The sequence below is a fragment of the Dendrobates tinctorius genome, unplaced genomic scaffold (genome assembly GCF_039654945.1).
Source record: "Dendrobates tinctorius isolate UK_male_01 unplaced genomic scaffold, ASM3965494v1 ptg000082l, whole genome shotgun sequence".
Lineage (NCBI taxonomy): Eukaryota > Metazoa > Chordata > Amphibia > Anura > Dendrobatidae > Dendrobates > Dendrobates tinctorius.
Genome location: NW_027361750.1, coordinates 4,833,137 through 4,849,338, shown reverse-complemented (window position 1 = coordinate 4,849,338; position 16,202 = coordinate 4,833,137). Strand labels below are relative to the sequence as shown.

General features: G+C 43.4%; 1 protein-coding gene across 2 annotated transcripts in view; it reads left to right on the top strand.

The window, feature by feature from the left end:
* ARFGEF1 (ARF guanine nucleotide exchange factor 1) overlaps positions 1–16,202 on the top strand; it is a 277,288-nt gene that overhangs the window by 164,980 nt on the left and 96,106 nt on the right. For both annotated transcript variants that reach the window (XM_073583854.1, XM_073583853.1), the window contains exons 28-32: positions 908–1,068; positions 5,522–5,652; positions 6,543–6,672; positions 10,855–10,990; positions 12,619–12,757. In XM_073583854.1, the coding sequence (XP_073439955.1) occupies positions 908–1,068; positions 5,522–5,652; positions 6,543–6,672; positions 10,855–10,990; positions 12,619–12,757 (697 nt within the window). The remainder of the gene's footprint in view (positions 1–907; positions 1,069–5,521; positions 5,653–6,542; positions 6,673–10,854; positions 10,991–12,618; positions 12,758–16,202) is intronic.

Genomic DNA, 16,202 nt, shown 5'->3' with positions numbered 1-16,202 from the left:
CATTGCAGACATATTCACATTTGCTGCTTTTCGAGCATAGTATGTGAAATCTCTGGGGAAAAAAACAGCCCAGTAGCACTATGCATTACAAGCAGAGTCTTTCCTGGAGTATATTTTAACCCCCACCCCCACCCCTGGATCATGCTAATCACAGTTTGTCAGTGTCTGAGACTACTAGATGTTCTTAAACTGTGATAGGTATTCTCTGGCACTTCCTCTGAGAAGTTGCACTGCAAGAAGAGATTTCACATACTGCGCTCCAAAAGTAATAAAATGTGAATATCTTGTGTAAATAGTTATTCTCATCTTATATCTTCAGGTGTGTATTGTTCCCCAGCCTCCCAGCCTTCTGCTTTCCTGGGGAATCGATGCATTCATGATTGATGTTGTGGAGCAGTCGCATGGTGGCACTGCTGACCTGTGCACTCTATGATGCAGCAAGCAGAAACCGCTTTGCTTATGCAGCATTGGGGAAGCAGCAGATTCAGAGCATCCCTTACAAGCTGTATAGAAAAGAACCCACAAGCACTGAACTCTCTACCTAGGAGACTGTTGTCCAAGTTTTCTAATACGATACTGGAAATTCAGAGCTTTCTGAAGGCCACATGCATCTACCGTAAAAAATGAAGCAAATGCTTTAAATATCACAAATATTTTCCCGTTCCTATGCGGGTTTATATGTTTCACCATACATGCTGGAGGCAAAGCTTGTGCAGTGTGATCCTGCAGTCTTACTCTTTTCCACTTGCCCGCCATTTCTTGCGTTCTTCCATTCTTGTGTTGCTTGCAGACAGTGCAGCCTTGGCATGCTCTCCTATGTCTAATATCTCTTCTATTTTTAATTTTTGAGACTTATCGTATCGGCAGCGTTATGTATTAAATTTGTCCCTTCTTTTCATTCCCACAGCTCTCGTGTTTGAAAAACATTTTCCCGCCACCATTGATTCTTTTCAAGATGCAGTAAAATGTCTGTCTGAATTTGCATGTAATGCAGCATTCCCGGACACCAGCATGGAAGCCATACGTCTCATCCGCCATTGTGCGAAATACGTCTCTGACCGACCACAGGTAATGGAACATAAGGACGGGACATACTGAGAGCTGCATACAGTATTACGATTGTATAGTGGATGGGAGGACTCCATTGTCCTAAAACTAGCTGCTTTTAAATGGAATATTTGACCAGTGCCCCATGTGCCCAGGCCTTTACTGAGCCGACCTGAGTGGGTCTTATTAACTCCTTAACGTCCAATGACATACGCAGTCCGTCATTGGACGTCTCCCCCCTGCTTTGATGAGGGTTCCGACGGTGAACCCGCATCAAAGCCGGGACATGTCAGCTGTTTTGAATGGGGCGAAAGGGGAGTGATTTGAACTTTTAGTGTTTTTTTTTTTTTTTTTTAACTTTTGGCATGCTTCAATAGCCTCCATGGGAAGCTAGACGCTGCCATAGCACGATCGGCTCTGCTACATATAGCTTTCCTTAGGGGTCAGGAACTCCCTCAGTTGGTGGTCAAACAGGTCAAACTTGACATCAGGGATACCTTGGGAAACACCAGTAAGCGATGTGATCCTGACAGATGCAAGTTACTCAGGGTGGGGGACGCACCTAAGAGGTCAGGCAGTACAGGGGTCCTGGGCACCTCACGAGCGAGGTTCATCATCCAACCAAAAAGAACTTTGGGCGGTGAGGAAGTTCCTGGAACACTTTATTCGGCACTACACATAAAGGGAGCGGAAAACATTGAAGCAGATTTCCTGAGCTGCAACAAACTAAAACAGGGGTAATATAACTTAAACCGCAGAATTTTTCAACGGATAGTACACCTGTGGGGAAAACCAGAAATAGATTTTTTTGCCAACAAGAGCAACAGGCAGGTGGAAAAGTTTTGCTCGTTAAACCCAAGAGAAATGCCATTTACGGTAGACTCCCTGCATATTCCTTCGGACTTCAAGATGGCCTACGCATTCCCTCCAGTAACTCTGATTTCGGCAGAGGTGAGGAAAGTCAGAAGGGAACAAGCGAGAGTGATTTTGATTGCCCCATTCTGGCCAAAAAGACCTTGGTTTTCCCTGTTGTGAATAATGTCGCTATCAGAGCCATGGATCCTGCTAGAGATCCCGAACCCTCTCAATCAGGGTCCAATATTCCATGCGCAAGTGAAGGGGTTCCATCTTGCGGCATGGAAATTGAGAGGTCGCTTCTGAGTAGTAAAGGGTTCTCTCCGGGGCTAGTTTCTACCTTGCTAAGTAGTAGGAAGCCCATAACTACAAAAATCTATGACAGAACATGGAGTAAATTCCTACAGTTCTTAGGAAAACCATTAGACCAAAAACCTCTGATTGGCCCCATCTTAGAGTTCCTACAATCAGGGTTGCAATTGGGACTGGCTGTGAATACCCTTAAGGTTCGGGTAGCAGCATTAGGAGCATTATACTACTGTAATCTGGCAGCAAATAGGATGGTTAGCAAAATTCATAAAATCTTGCCATAGGTCCAAACCTATACCAACTCCGAAAATTTCTCCGTGGACTCTAAACTTAGTTGTAGAGGCCCTTACAAACGAACCATTTGAACCGATACAGCAGTTACCTATAAAGTACCTTACCCTGAAAACAATTATATTAGTAGCCTTTACATCAGCTCGTAGGATGAGTGATTTGCAGGCCCTCTCCATAAATCCACCTTGTATGCAAGTACACTGCTCAAAAAAATAAATGGAACACTTAAACAACAGAATGTAAATCAAACTTCTGTGAAATCACTTAGGAAGCAACACTGACAATCAATTTCACATACTGTTGTGCAAAAAGAATAGACAACAGATGGAAATTATTGGCAATTATCAAGACACCCTCAATAAAGGAGTGGTTCTGCAGGAGGGGACCACAGACCACATCTCAGCACCAATGCTTTCTGGCAGATGTTTTAGTCACTTTTGAATGTTGGTTGTGCTTTCACACTGGTGGTAGCATGAGACGAACTCTACAACCCACACAATTGGCTCAGGTAGTGCAGCTCATCCAGGATGGCACATCAATGCGAGCTGTGGCAAGAAGGTTTTCTGTGTCTGTCAGCGTAGTGTCCAGAGGCTGAAGGTGCTATCAGGAGACAGACCAGTACACCAGGAGACATGCAGTGGGCCATAGGAGGGCAACAGCCCAGCAGCAGGACCGCTACCTCCACCTTTGTGCAAGAAGAAACAGGAGGAGCACTGCCAGTGCCCTGCAAAATGACCTCCAGCAGCCCACAAATGTGCATTTGTCTGCACAAACTGTTAGAAACAGACTCCATGAGGATGGTCTGAGGGCCCAACGTCCACAGATAGGGGTTGTGCTCACAGCACAACACCGTGCAGGACACTTGGCATTTGTCACAGAACACCAGGATTGACAAATTTGCCACTGGCGCCCTGTGCTCTTCACAGATGAAAGCAGGTTCACACTAAGCACATGTGACAGACGTGACGAGTCTGGAGACGCTGTGGAGAGCGATCTGCTGACTGCAACATCCTTCAGCATGACCGGTTTGGCAGTGGGTCAGTAATGGTGTGGGGTGCCATTTCTTTGCAGGGCCGCACAGCCCTCCATGTGCTCGACAGAGGTAGCCTGACTGCCAATAGGTACCAAGATGAGATCCTCAGATCAGACCCTTTGTGAGACCATATGCTGGTGTGGTTTGCCCTGGGTTCCTCCTAATGCAGGACAATGCCAGACCTCATGTGGCTGGAGTGTGTCAGCAGTACCTGCAAGATGAAGGCATTGAAGCTATGGACTGGCCCGCCCGTTCCCCAGACCTGAATCCGATTGAGCACATCTGGGACATCATGTCTCGCTCCATCCACCAACGTCACCTTGCACCACAGACTGTCCAGGAGTTGGCGAATGCTTTAGTCCAGGTTTGGGAGGAGATCCCTCAGGAGACCATCCGCTGCCTCATCAGGAACATGCCCAGGCGTTGTACAGTACGGAGGTCAAACAGGCACGTGGAGGCCACACACAATTCTGAGCATCTTTTCCTTGTCAAGAGGCATTTTCACTGAAGATGGATCAGCCTGTAATTTGATTTTCCACTTTGATTTTGAGTATCATTCCAAATCCAGACCTCCATGGCATATTCATTTTGATTTACGTTGATAATTATGTTTTATTGTTCTGAACACATTCCACTAAAAACAGACCCTGCGTATCTACCCAAGGTAGTGTCAGATTTTCATCGGAGTCAGGAAATTAGCCTTCCCTCTTTCTGTGTAAACCCAAAAAATCCAGGGGACAAGAAATTCCACAATCTGGACGTGAGGAGGGCTCTGCTTGAGCATGTGTCTGGAACTAGCCAGTGGAGGAGGTCCCAGTCCCTATTAATAGCCTTTCAGGGGACCAGGAAGGGTTATGGAGTGTCAAAGGGGACCATTGCCAGATGGATTAGGGAGGCCAATCGTATAGCATAGTGGTACTCCGATTCCTGATGACATCAAGACTCATTCCAACAGAGTCGTGGCGACCTCCTGGGCAGAGAAAGCATAGGTATAAATTGACCAAATTCGTAAGGCTGCTGCTTGGGCCTCACCATCAACCTTATTTAGGCACTATAGGTTGAACCTATCCTCCTCAGCTGACTTGACCTTTGGTAGAAGGGTGCTGCAAGCGGTGGTCCCTCCCTAAGGTGTTTCTAAATCTCCAAACGTCTCTCAGGTGTGCTGTCATGGGTGAAGGGAAAACCACCAAGTCAACTTACCGGTAGCTGTTTTTTCCGGAACCCATGACAGCACCCGCATATCCCCTCCCCCCCTTTTTCACCGTATGGGTGTGCACGACAGTTGGGTGTATTTGTAATGTGGAGTTGGATAAATATGTGAGTAGCTTCGAAGTCCTCTCATACTCTGTAACCAACTGAAGTGGGGGAGAGGTACTGCCCCTTATATTTCAGTAGGCTCCTCAGTAGGCTCCTGTCCTCGTGGGGCGGATCCCTCTCCCAGATGTGCTGTGATATATATATATACATATATATATATATATATATATATATATATATATATATATATATATATATATAATCTGGGTGTGTGTGTATATAAATAATCTTTTTTTTTTTTTTTTTTTGCAACATATTTTTTCATTGTCTAATTCTCCTTGTTATTATGGTCATATGGATACCTAATGTGTAGAGTTTTTGTGTGTAATGTCCTTCATTTAAAGAGCAGATTCTTTTACATACTTATCTTTTTTAAATTTACAATATTTGGTCTCTATCTGTTCAAAGTCAGCCAAATCCGCATGTAGTGGTGATGGAACAACTTGTGGATATGTTTCTCTTCATTCCTTGGCATTGGCTGCATCAAACCCTGATTCTCTATGGATTACTTCCCTTGTAAACTTTTATGGCATATGCCCCTTAGGATATTCCCAACACAAGTTGAAGAACAATATGGCAAAGTTTTAGATCTTTACCTTTATGAACCGGTTTATATGCAAACGGCAGCCCGTAGGTGGTCCACTGATGAAACTTGCTGATTCTTCACAGGCATTCAAGGAGTACACAAGCGATGACATGAATGTGGCGCCTGAAGATCGAGTGTGGGTGAGAGGATGGTTCCCCATTCTGTTTGAGCTGTCCTGCATCATCAACAGATGCAAATTAGATGTAAGAACCAGGTAACAATCAGTATTTGCAATTCCAGATTTAAAGGTATTTATTCTGCTCTGGTTATTTGTGTTTATAATGTCAGGAATCTGAAAGGGATTCTCTGGTGACCCTCATAGGGAGGTTAAAGTCTGTAATGTGATAGTGAAGAATGCAAACTCTCACGAGAGTATAAAAATCCAGCACTTGAAGTGTAAAATCCACCTTCTTTATATTGTAGAAAACATTAAAACAGCAAAAGTCTGGGAACGCACTAACAGGCAGTGTGGAAATGGCTGGTTTCTTGCTGCCTGTTAGTGCCTTCCCGGCCTTTTGCTGTTTTAATGCTTTCTGCAATATAAAGAAGATGGATTTTATACTGAAAATCTGAAATTGTCATATTCGTGCCATATTGTTACCCTGTTCGTGACAAATTTGTTTGATGTTCGGTTCCTAATATATTCAGTCATTTCTACTCGCATTGACTCCAATTATATTCGGCTGTGTTCATCAAATATTGGAAAAACTATATTCGCAGCTGATCCCAATCGGGACCGAATTTTGAAAAATTTGCTTAACTCTAGTGCCTACATTCTTTATTGCATGGATTTCCCTTTTTGATTGTTTACTGTATAATGACATAGACGAGTTCTGGCTGCTGTCTTATGGTAGAGGAATTTTCTGCCTCCTCTTCGTGGGGTGGATTGGAGGATTCTTTGCCTTTTGTTGTTGGCATAATATCCGGAATGGAAGGCAGATATAGTGAGTGTTTGGTGACAGAGCCTCTTGGTATTTTGGCTCATACAGTAGGTCACCGCTTTCGAATGATGATAGGTGACCTGGGTTTTTATGTAAAGAGCTCATTTTTTCCGTGACGCTGTGGATGAAGATTTTTCTCTCTAATCTTTCCTTTTGTTGGCAGGGGCTTGACTGTCATGTTTGAAGTAATGAAGACTTATGGACACACCTTTGAGAAGCATTGGTGGCAGGATTTATTCAGGATTGTCTTCAGAATCTTTGATAACATGAAGCTGCCAGAGCAGCAAACAGAGGTGAGGTTGTCTGGGTCTCTGACTGCTGTGGTGGCAGTGACCGCATACCATCGCAGTGACCACATACCGCACAGGTCTTGCTGTGGCTGCATCATCACTGATATAGTACCAGAGCACTCTTCTAATCTGCCCATACTCACCCACTCAGGGATGCAACCAGTTTTATTTATTTATTTATTTTTTTTTCTTCCTTCAAAAGCTTTATTTTTTTCTTGTCGCCATAGCCTTAAAGGGAATCTGTCACTCTTTTTTTTTTTTTTTGCCCTATTGGCTGCCGGCATAGACATCGGGGGCTTATCTACAGCATTCTGTAATGCTGTAGATAAGCCTCCAATGTAACCTGAAAGAGAAGAGAAACACGTTATATTATACTCACGGATGTGGGCGGTCCGGTCCGATGGGTGTCGCCGTCCCGTCTGGCGCCTCCCTTCTTCATGCGTGTTGTCCTCTTCTCCCATCCTGTAATGGCTCCGGCACAGGCGCACTGCTCTGCCCTGTTGAGGGCAGAGCAGAGTCCTGCAGTGCGCAGGCGTCGGGAGAGGTCTGGCGCCTGCGCACTGCAGAATTCTGCTCTGCCCTCAATAGGGCAGAGCAGTGCGCCTGCGCCGGAGCCATTACAGGACGGGAGAAGAGGACGACATTGCATGAAGAAGGGAGGCGCCGGACGTGACGGCGACACCCATCGGACCGGACCGCCCACCTCCGTGAGTATAATATAACGTGATTTTCTTCTCTTTCAGGTTACATCGGAGGCTTATCTACAGCATTACAGAATGCTGTAGATAAGCCCCCGATGTCTATGCCGGCAGCCAATAGGGCAAAAAAAAGCTTGACAGATTCCCTTTAAGAGGGCTTGTTTGTGGTGGGTTAAAGTTCTAGTTAAGAATTACACAATTAATTTTACTTAATAGGTAATAATAGGAAAAAATTTAAACGGAGGTGAAATCGTGGGAAAAAAGGGATTCAACTGACCATTTAAAAAAATAAAATGCTTGGTTACCAGAACAGTACCCCGGACTCCATTCAGATGAATGGGTGGCCCGAACATTCGTAGTTTGCCACACTGTCATCTGCATGACAGCGCGGCAAACACTGCCTCTGAATGGTGGTAAGATTACCAGCGGTCATAAAGTTGCGGTTCCCATGCTGTCTGTGGTAAAATGTTTACCTCTGGTCACAGAGATGTCGGCTGATGTACTACTCCCATCAGCCTATGTCTGCTGTCATTAATAACACTGAGAGTAGGCGCTGCTGATGAGTGTTCATCAGCCAGTGCCTGCTCTATAAATTAATTTTTTTTTTTTTTTTTTTTTTTTTTTATATAACGTGGGGTCTGCTCTATTTTTGATAACCAGCATGGCAAAACTGACAGCTGCAGGCTATATCCCTCAACTGTCATCTTTATCATGGCTGGTTATCAAGAATAGGGGAGTCCCCATGCCAGGTTTTTTTTTTTTTTTTAATTATTTAAATGATTTATTTAAAAAAAAAAAAAAAAAAAAAGGTGTGGGGTAACTCCGTTTTTGACAACCACCCAAGCTAAAGCAGACAGCTGGGGCTGGTATTCTCAGGCTGATAAGTGGCTATGGATATTGCTTCCCCCCAGCCTAAGCATACCAGTCTGCATCCACCCCAGAAAAGGCGTATCTAGTAGATGCGCCAATTCTGGCACTTTGCCTGGCTCTTCCTACTTGCCCTGTGGCGGTGGCAAGTGGGGTTAATATTTGTTTAATTTTGTGGGGTTGATGTCACCTTTGTATTGTCAGGAGACATCAAGCCCACAGGTAGTAATGAAGAAAGTCTATAAGACACCTATTCATTACTAACCCCATAGTTATATTGTAAAATAAAAAAACACCCAGAATAAAGAACCTTTATTTGTTTATTTTGAAATACATTTATAAAACCGGGTGTGGATTTTTATTTCAAAGTTATATTCACATAATTCCCATTCCATTAAAGTCCTTGTCCCCTGTATAAAAAAAAAAAAAAAAAAATAAGCAACAAAAATACTCCCCTTACGCCTAATCCACTGATGCCCATATCCCCTGTAAAAAGAAAAATAAAAAAAATAAAAATAATAGCCAACCATGTTTTTCACCTGTCCAAAGTGCAACTAATCCATACTGTCCCACGACGATTTGGATAATTTGGAGAACGGTCACATCAGTGACCGCTCTCCTCGCCATCTGGAACACACTGACAGGAGCCTAATCGCTCCTGCAGTGTACAATGCTGAACTCCCGCAGTGAGAAAGTCACTTACAGCACTACTCACTGTGTGAGAAAGTTGTCTGCTTTAGCTTGGTCGGTTGTCAAAAATGGAGGGGACCACACGCCGTTTTTTCACATTTATTTAGTTGTTTTTTGTTTTTTTTAAATCTCCATGGGAACCCTTCTATTCTTGATAAGCAACCATGATAAAGTTGACTGCTGTGGGTTACAGTTCCCAGCTGTCAGTTTTGCTAGAGCTGGTTATCAAAAATAGAACAGACGCCACATTTTTTTTTTAAATTCTAATTATTTATTTATAGCACCAGCTGATTAATACTACTATTAGCAGGGCCTGCTCTCGCTGTTATTAGCTACAGCAGGCATAGGCCGAGGCCTCCTCTGTGACCGGAGGGAAACTTTTTACCTCAAGTCACAGCTGCTGGTGCTCTGGGCGGCTGTAATAATTTTACCGCCAATCAGAGCCGCTCGTGTTTCTCGGACTGTCATGCAGATGACAGCGTGGGAAATACCCGATACTTCGGGGTGTCGAACTCGAACAGTGACACTGACTTCCTGGAGAAGTCCATGATTGTGGTCCATGCCTGAACAGTAGGTGTTCGGTACGAACCTCGACTTTTAGTGATCGGGTTCGCCAATCGCTAAAAATGACAATTCTGGCTTTTCAATAATTTAAATATTTTTAGAAACTTTTTTTTTCCAACTCTAATTTTTTAGTTCCTGTTAGGACTTGAACCTGCGATCATTTGTAATATACAGTATATACGATTTCCTATGAAGCCTGGATTGTGGTGGCTTCACAAGACCACCAAGACGATATCAGTTGGCGCCCATCAAAATGGTGCAGCTTAAATGCTGCTTTCTGGTGCTGAGCTGCCACTGACCTTACATACTGGAGAGGGAAGCTGGTAAAGAAGTTCTTCTGTGCCTTTCTGCATCATGAGGTGGCTCTGGTGATGTTGGGTAGAGAGGGGTCTGCCAGGGCAGCTGCACATTTGGCAGGCATCATCCATGCTTTCTAGGCTTATGAATGCGCAATACCTACCAGACATGAGCGATACCTGGCTGGCACCTTTGACACAATGTCCTCCTCGCCTCTACCTCCCAATGTGGAAGAATAAAACTTTTATTTATATACCACAACTAATAGTGAGGGTCAGGTGTAACCATGATTTAGTTGATGAGGTCCTTGTAGAAATAATTGAGCAGCCACAGTTTACAGCATTATTTTCATTTATTCATTTAACAGCTGTTACCATTTACCTTGTCATTGCTGTATTTACCTACCCAGATTCACTGCCCAAACGGACGGTGTAGGGAGGCGCCCTATTAGAAAAAGGGCAGTGGTTACACCCAGTTGTCAATATATTCAAATATTTCCAGGAGGAATACCAGGAGGATGAGATAATGAAAGAAAGTAACAGAACTGTTAACCCATGAATACAAGTATTTATTAATCCAGAAATCTTTCATTTCCGACAAAGGATTTAATAGTACGCTCTACACCAGGTCCATTTGTATGAAGGACCATACCCTGTACATAATGGAATTGCTGTTTTGTTTTTTTTTGCCATTCTACCACTATTGGATTTTTTTCCCCTGTTTTCCCTTACATTGTATGGTAAAATGAATGGTGTTATTCAAAACTGTAACTCATTCTCCTAAGCAACAAGCTGCCGTATGGCTAGGTGGTGTGAAAAATAAAAAGTTATGACACTTCGACGATGGAAGGGAAAAAACAAAAGTCCAAAAAATGAAAATTGGCTGTGGCAGGAAGGAGTTAAATACCTTATTGTCTTTTTGTGTTTCTTACAAGAAAAGCTGCGGTCCCAGCGGAGAGATAAGCGCACCGCAGACTTGTGACTCGAGTGTCCGTCATCCAAGCCCAGCTGGTTTGGGATAACAAAATCTATTTCCGCATCTGAGATGTTTTTGCTTTTCCCATTCTCAGAAGGCGGAATGGATGACCACAACGTGCAATCACGCCCTCTATGCAATATGTGATGTCTTCACCCAGTACTTTGAGGTGCTCAGCGACGTCCTGCTGGATGATATCTTTTCTCAGCTCTACTGGTGTGTCCAGCAAGGTAAGATCTGTCTCCTACACATGGAGCAGCCATCAGCGCTTTTGCTAAAAGCGGAGCCTTACTGTTATGAAGATTGATATGGCCGTCTGTGTAATACGTATAAATATCCCTGTATATGTGTAGACGTTGGAGCTTGATGGTAGTTGATAGAAATCACCAGTCTGGTAACTGACGCTAATCTCCTCATCCTCCTTAATAGGTATTATAGGGTTATTCCCATCTACATAAATGGGCATTGTCAGATAGTCCTTGTAAATACAATTTACTGAACATTACAATTTTCAGCCGTTCTTGAGATATTAGCATTTTTTTAAGCTTGTTGTCATGACGACCGACTACTACTTCTAGACAACAGAACCTGCGCCCAGCTCTTTTCTGTGGAGATTATAGACCTGTTTTGAGGCCAGGATCACTGGAGCTCACTGTTAACTTACAACCTCCGTCAAGTTTCAGTGCAGGGCTTACAAACTAAGCAGCAGTGGTCGGTCTCCTAGGCAACAAGTTGAAAGCCAAGGAAAAGAGTTAATGTCAAGAACCGCTGCAAATTTTAATAACCAATAAATTGCAAAAAGTTCTTGTTTTTTTTTTTTTTGCACTATTTGACAATATCCATCTATGAAAATGGTTATATCTAGGGTTATTCCCACTTTGTCCTTATGCAGAACATGTAATCCACTAATAGATCAGAGGAATCTATATTATACAGACACAGGTGATATTTAGCCCTGCTGTTTGGGGCTTGTTAAAGGGCTACTTCTCCAGTTCAAACAATTTATCACCAATCCCCTTAACATGTTCTGTTAGATTGTTATGGGTGTGACTTCTTGGACACCCATTGTCCCCGTTCTCCCAAGGCCTGGCTGTCCATGTCAGTGCCATAGGTTTGGAATATGGAGTGGCACGGCATATGCCGACCACCGCTTCATTCAACTCCACTTGGTTGCTGCCTTGCGACGAGGAGGAAACAAAGGACATGGAAACCCCAATGTTTGGTGGAGGACACTGCAGTCTCACCCTCTGCAATCTAATGATTATTATTACCATTGGGTAGGTTATAATCTAGTTGAATCGAAATACCCCTTTATTTGAGGAAATTTTTGCTACAGTTCATAGCAAGAAAACCGTATTAGTTGCCATTTTCTATGCAACATATAGGAATTAGGTGTATTAATTTGACATACAAATTACATCTGGATGTGGACGTAATTTTCCGTACACATCCAATAACTGTCTGCCGAATGTTCATCGGCCCGTCCTATTTCCCGACTCCTGTATATACATAAGTTCTCTGCTTAGCCAAGCGCTCATGTTTTTTTAGCGGGGAGGTGCAAGAAAGCTTCTGCTGGACATCTCTGATAGGGGCTTAAATTCCATGAAAACGGGAGGATCAGATGTTGAAATTTCACCTGGCCAATCCTTCTCTCCCCCGTAATCATCTGTCAGAGGACAGTTGGGAGACCCCCATACATATCAGATAGTTGGTTAGTGGTGTCCAAATTGACCGGTTCAACTTGCTTTAATTTAATGTGCATGGGGGGCACTTGCTTGTTGGTATTTTTCACGGCCAATAAATGTAATGGTGATATCCATTCTCTGCTTCTCAGCGATGTAATTATTTTCTATGGCAGACAATGAACAGCTCGCTCGCTCTGGAACTAATTGTCTAGAAAATGTTGTTATTCTAAATGGAGAAAAATTCACCCTGGAAATCTGGGACAAAACCGGCAACTGCATGCTAGATATCTTCAAGACGACCATCCCACACGCGTGAGTGCACTGATGTGTGTCTCCAAGGGGAACAGCAAGGAGATCTTTCCAACCATTTATTCACTTCGATACACTTTTACATTCACTTCTGTTTCACACGTAGTATAGAAAGGCACAAAGAATCAGTATCATTTTCTGTCTAAGTAAATGTACAAACAGAACAATGTATGAAGCCGAATTTACACTGCCAGAAGATTGAAAACAAGTGTTCTTAAGGCTGTGTTCACACAGCGGTTTTTTAGCGGTTTTTACCGTGGTTTTCACTATAAAACCGCTATAAAACCGCTAAAAATAAGCTTCCCAGTCATTTCTATGCATTTTGCACTTTTTGTCCACATTGATGCTTTTTTTACCGCGAAAAAACCGCAGCATGCTAATTAATTTTGCGTATTTTTCCGCGTTTTGGCTTCTTCCATGCGGTTTGAAACCGCTGCGGAAAAAAACGCATAAACGCTCGAAAACTGCCGCGGAAAAATAGGTGCGGTTTCTGGGAAGGGATTCAGGTTTTTGAGCAGAAATTTTCTGCAACGTGTGCACTTAGCCTAAAAGCACTCATTTCACAATTCCGTGTAAACCGGGTGCTGATCACCCGATGAACGAGCAAAAACGCTCCATCTTCAAGTAAAATGATTTTTTTGTGCAGTACTGCTGAGAACTATGGCAGACTATGTTCACTGAAGAAACTATTACCGATTTCTGAGTGCACATAGTCTGCCTGTGTAAACAGGCTATTAAATGTCTAGCGATCGGTGGTCCTATCATGACCCTTTAAGGCCATGTTACCACTTTCATTTTCGCCTTCCGTTGGGTATATTTCCCAATATATCGCTCTGATGGAAGTCTGTGACGTAGGCCACTTTTTAGGCGTTTATGTGAAAACAAGTTAAAAAAAACTAATGTGAACCAAGCTTAGGCTAATTTCACACTAGCAGACCAACAACCTAGTGAGAATCACTCACTTAATATTCAAATAGCGTATATGGATATTCAAAAGAGACAATAAAAACCTTCTAAAACAACTATGAATAAACCAAATTACAGTCCAAATTAATAAAGACGAAAAGTTTTTATTTAATTACACAATAAAAGGAAAACCAAACAATTGGACGTAATACAATACCATAATATGTCATAGTATAAGGAGATAGTTACATAGTGAACACATGGGCCATGAATAAATATAGTGATCATAAAAAATCCATAAGCAATATAAAGTGCATATAATCAACAGACCTAAAGTCTGAGAGCTCAAATAAAGTGCATAGGAAATGTAATAGGATCATAAATACCCGTGATCAGTTGCTCAATGTGTCTCCAGCTCCCTCCAACGTACGTTTCGCCTACCGTGGCTTTCTCAAGAGTGAGGTAGTATTGAAAAGGGGAAGTATTTATAAGTAACCCAGACCAATGGAAACTCTTGGTTCCCATATAATGAAATGATCAAAAGGACAAGTGTAAATAATATTGATCAAGCCCCAGATTTAATGTAATGTCTCCCAACCTGAGCATATATATTAGGAGCAAAAGGAAAAAGATATAACTATAAAATAATAGTCATGTGCATTCCAGACTGGAACGCACGCCGCGACCGCTATCAAAGTGGCCGGAAATACAACAAATAATGCGCCCAAGTGTGGAACGCAAGCTACCGACGAAAAGCCGGAACCGGAAATGACGTGTCTGGACCTGAGCGTTCAGATTGAAAAACAGAGCGGAGATAACTCCGCCCCTGCAGCGGGGAACGGCGCGTCACCATCGATTTGCTATAGCATGGAATGTAAACAGAGATAACTCTTCCCCTGCGAAAGGGAGTGACATGTCACCAATAGCGCGCTCCAGCATGGAAAATACAGAAAAATATCCATTCCCTTATAGCGGTAAATAACGTATCACTGTGAATAGATAATAGGACCAAAGAATAAATAACAAAAATATTACAATATGTACAGCATACATCCCAAGTATATTGCAAGCATGATATAAATAACCACGGCAAAATCAAATAACATACAAGTTTAACCCCTTAACGACCGCCGATACGCCTTTTAACGGCGGTAATTAAGGGTACTAAAACCACAGCGCCGTTAATTCACGGCGCTGTGATTTAAGTGAATAGCGCCCCCCAGTGTCAGATTTTCTCCGGGGTCTCAGCTGCCAGGGGTAGCCGAGACCCCAGAGAACATGAATCGGTCGGTTTTTACCGACCCCCGCTTTTGCGATCGCCGTTATTAACCCTATAACGGCGACCGCAAAAAAAAAAGCCGCGATTTTACATTTAATTTCTCTCTCCTCTGATGTGATCGCACATCAGAGGAGAGAGAAATAGGGTCCCCGATCCCCCCTCGGTACCTCTCCATGGCCCTCCGTCCCCTCCCGGTGGTCCCACGTCCCGCCGGCATAATCCGATGGGCGCCGCCATCTTGAAAATGGCGGGCGCATGCGCAGTGCGCCCGCCGGGAATCTGCTGGCTCCGGCTGGCAGATTCCATTCATTATTTTGATCACTATGATAAACGATCATAGTGATCAAAATAAAAAAAATAGTACATAACCCCCCCGTTTATCACTCCCTTATATAGGCCAATATAATGAAATAAAGAAAATATATTTTTTTTTCAGTTTTCCATTAGGGGTAGGGTTAGGGCTAGGGTTAGGGTAGGGTTAGGGTTGGGCTAGGGTTAGGGTTGGGCTAGGGTTAGGGTTGGGCTAGGGTTAGGGCTAGGGTTAGGCTAGGGTTAGGGTTAGGGTTGTGCTAGGGCTAGGGTTAGGGCTCGGGTCACGACTAGGGTTAGAATTAGGGTTAGGGCGAATTAGGATTAGGGTTGGGATTAGGGTTAGGGGTGTGTTGGGGTTAGGGTTGGAGCAAGAATTGAAGGGTTTCCACTATTTGCCAACTTTGGGGGTCTAAAAATTGGGGTCTAAAAAATCACTTTTGTGGAAATAAAAAAAGACTTTTTATTTTCACGGCTCTGCGTTTATAAACTTTTGTGAAGCGCTTGGGGGTTCAAAGTGCTCACCACACTTCTAGATAAGTTCATTAGGGGGTCTAATTTCCAAAATGGGGTCACTTGTGGGGGGTTTCCACTGTTTAGGCCCATCAGGGGCTCTGCAAGCGCAACATGATGTCCGCAGACCATTCCATCAAAGTCTGCATTCCAAAATGGCACTCCTTCCCTTCCGAGCTCTCCCATGCGCCCAAACAGTGGTTCCCCCCCACATATGGGGTATCGGCGTACTCAGGACAAATCGCATAACAACTGTGCGGGTATGATTTCTCCTGTTACCCTTGTAAAAAATAAAAATTTGGGGGCGAAAAGATCATCTTTGTGGAAAAAAATAGATTTCTTATTTTCACGGCTCTACGTTATAAACTCCTGTGAAGCCCTTGGGATGGAGGATGGGTATATGGGCATGGAACTATGGGATGAAGGATGTGTGATGGGTAT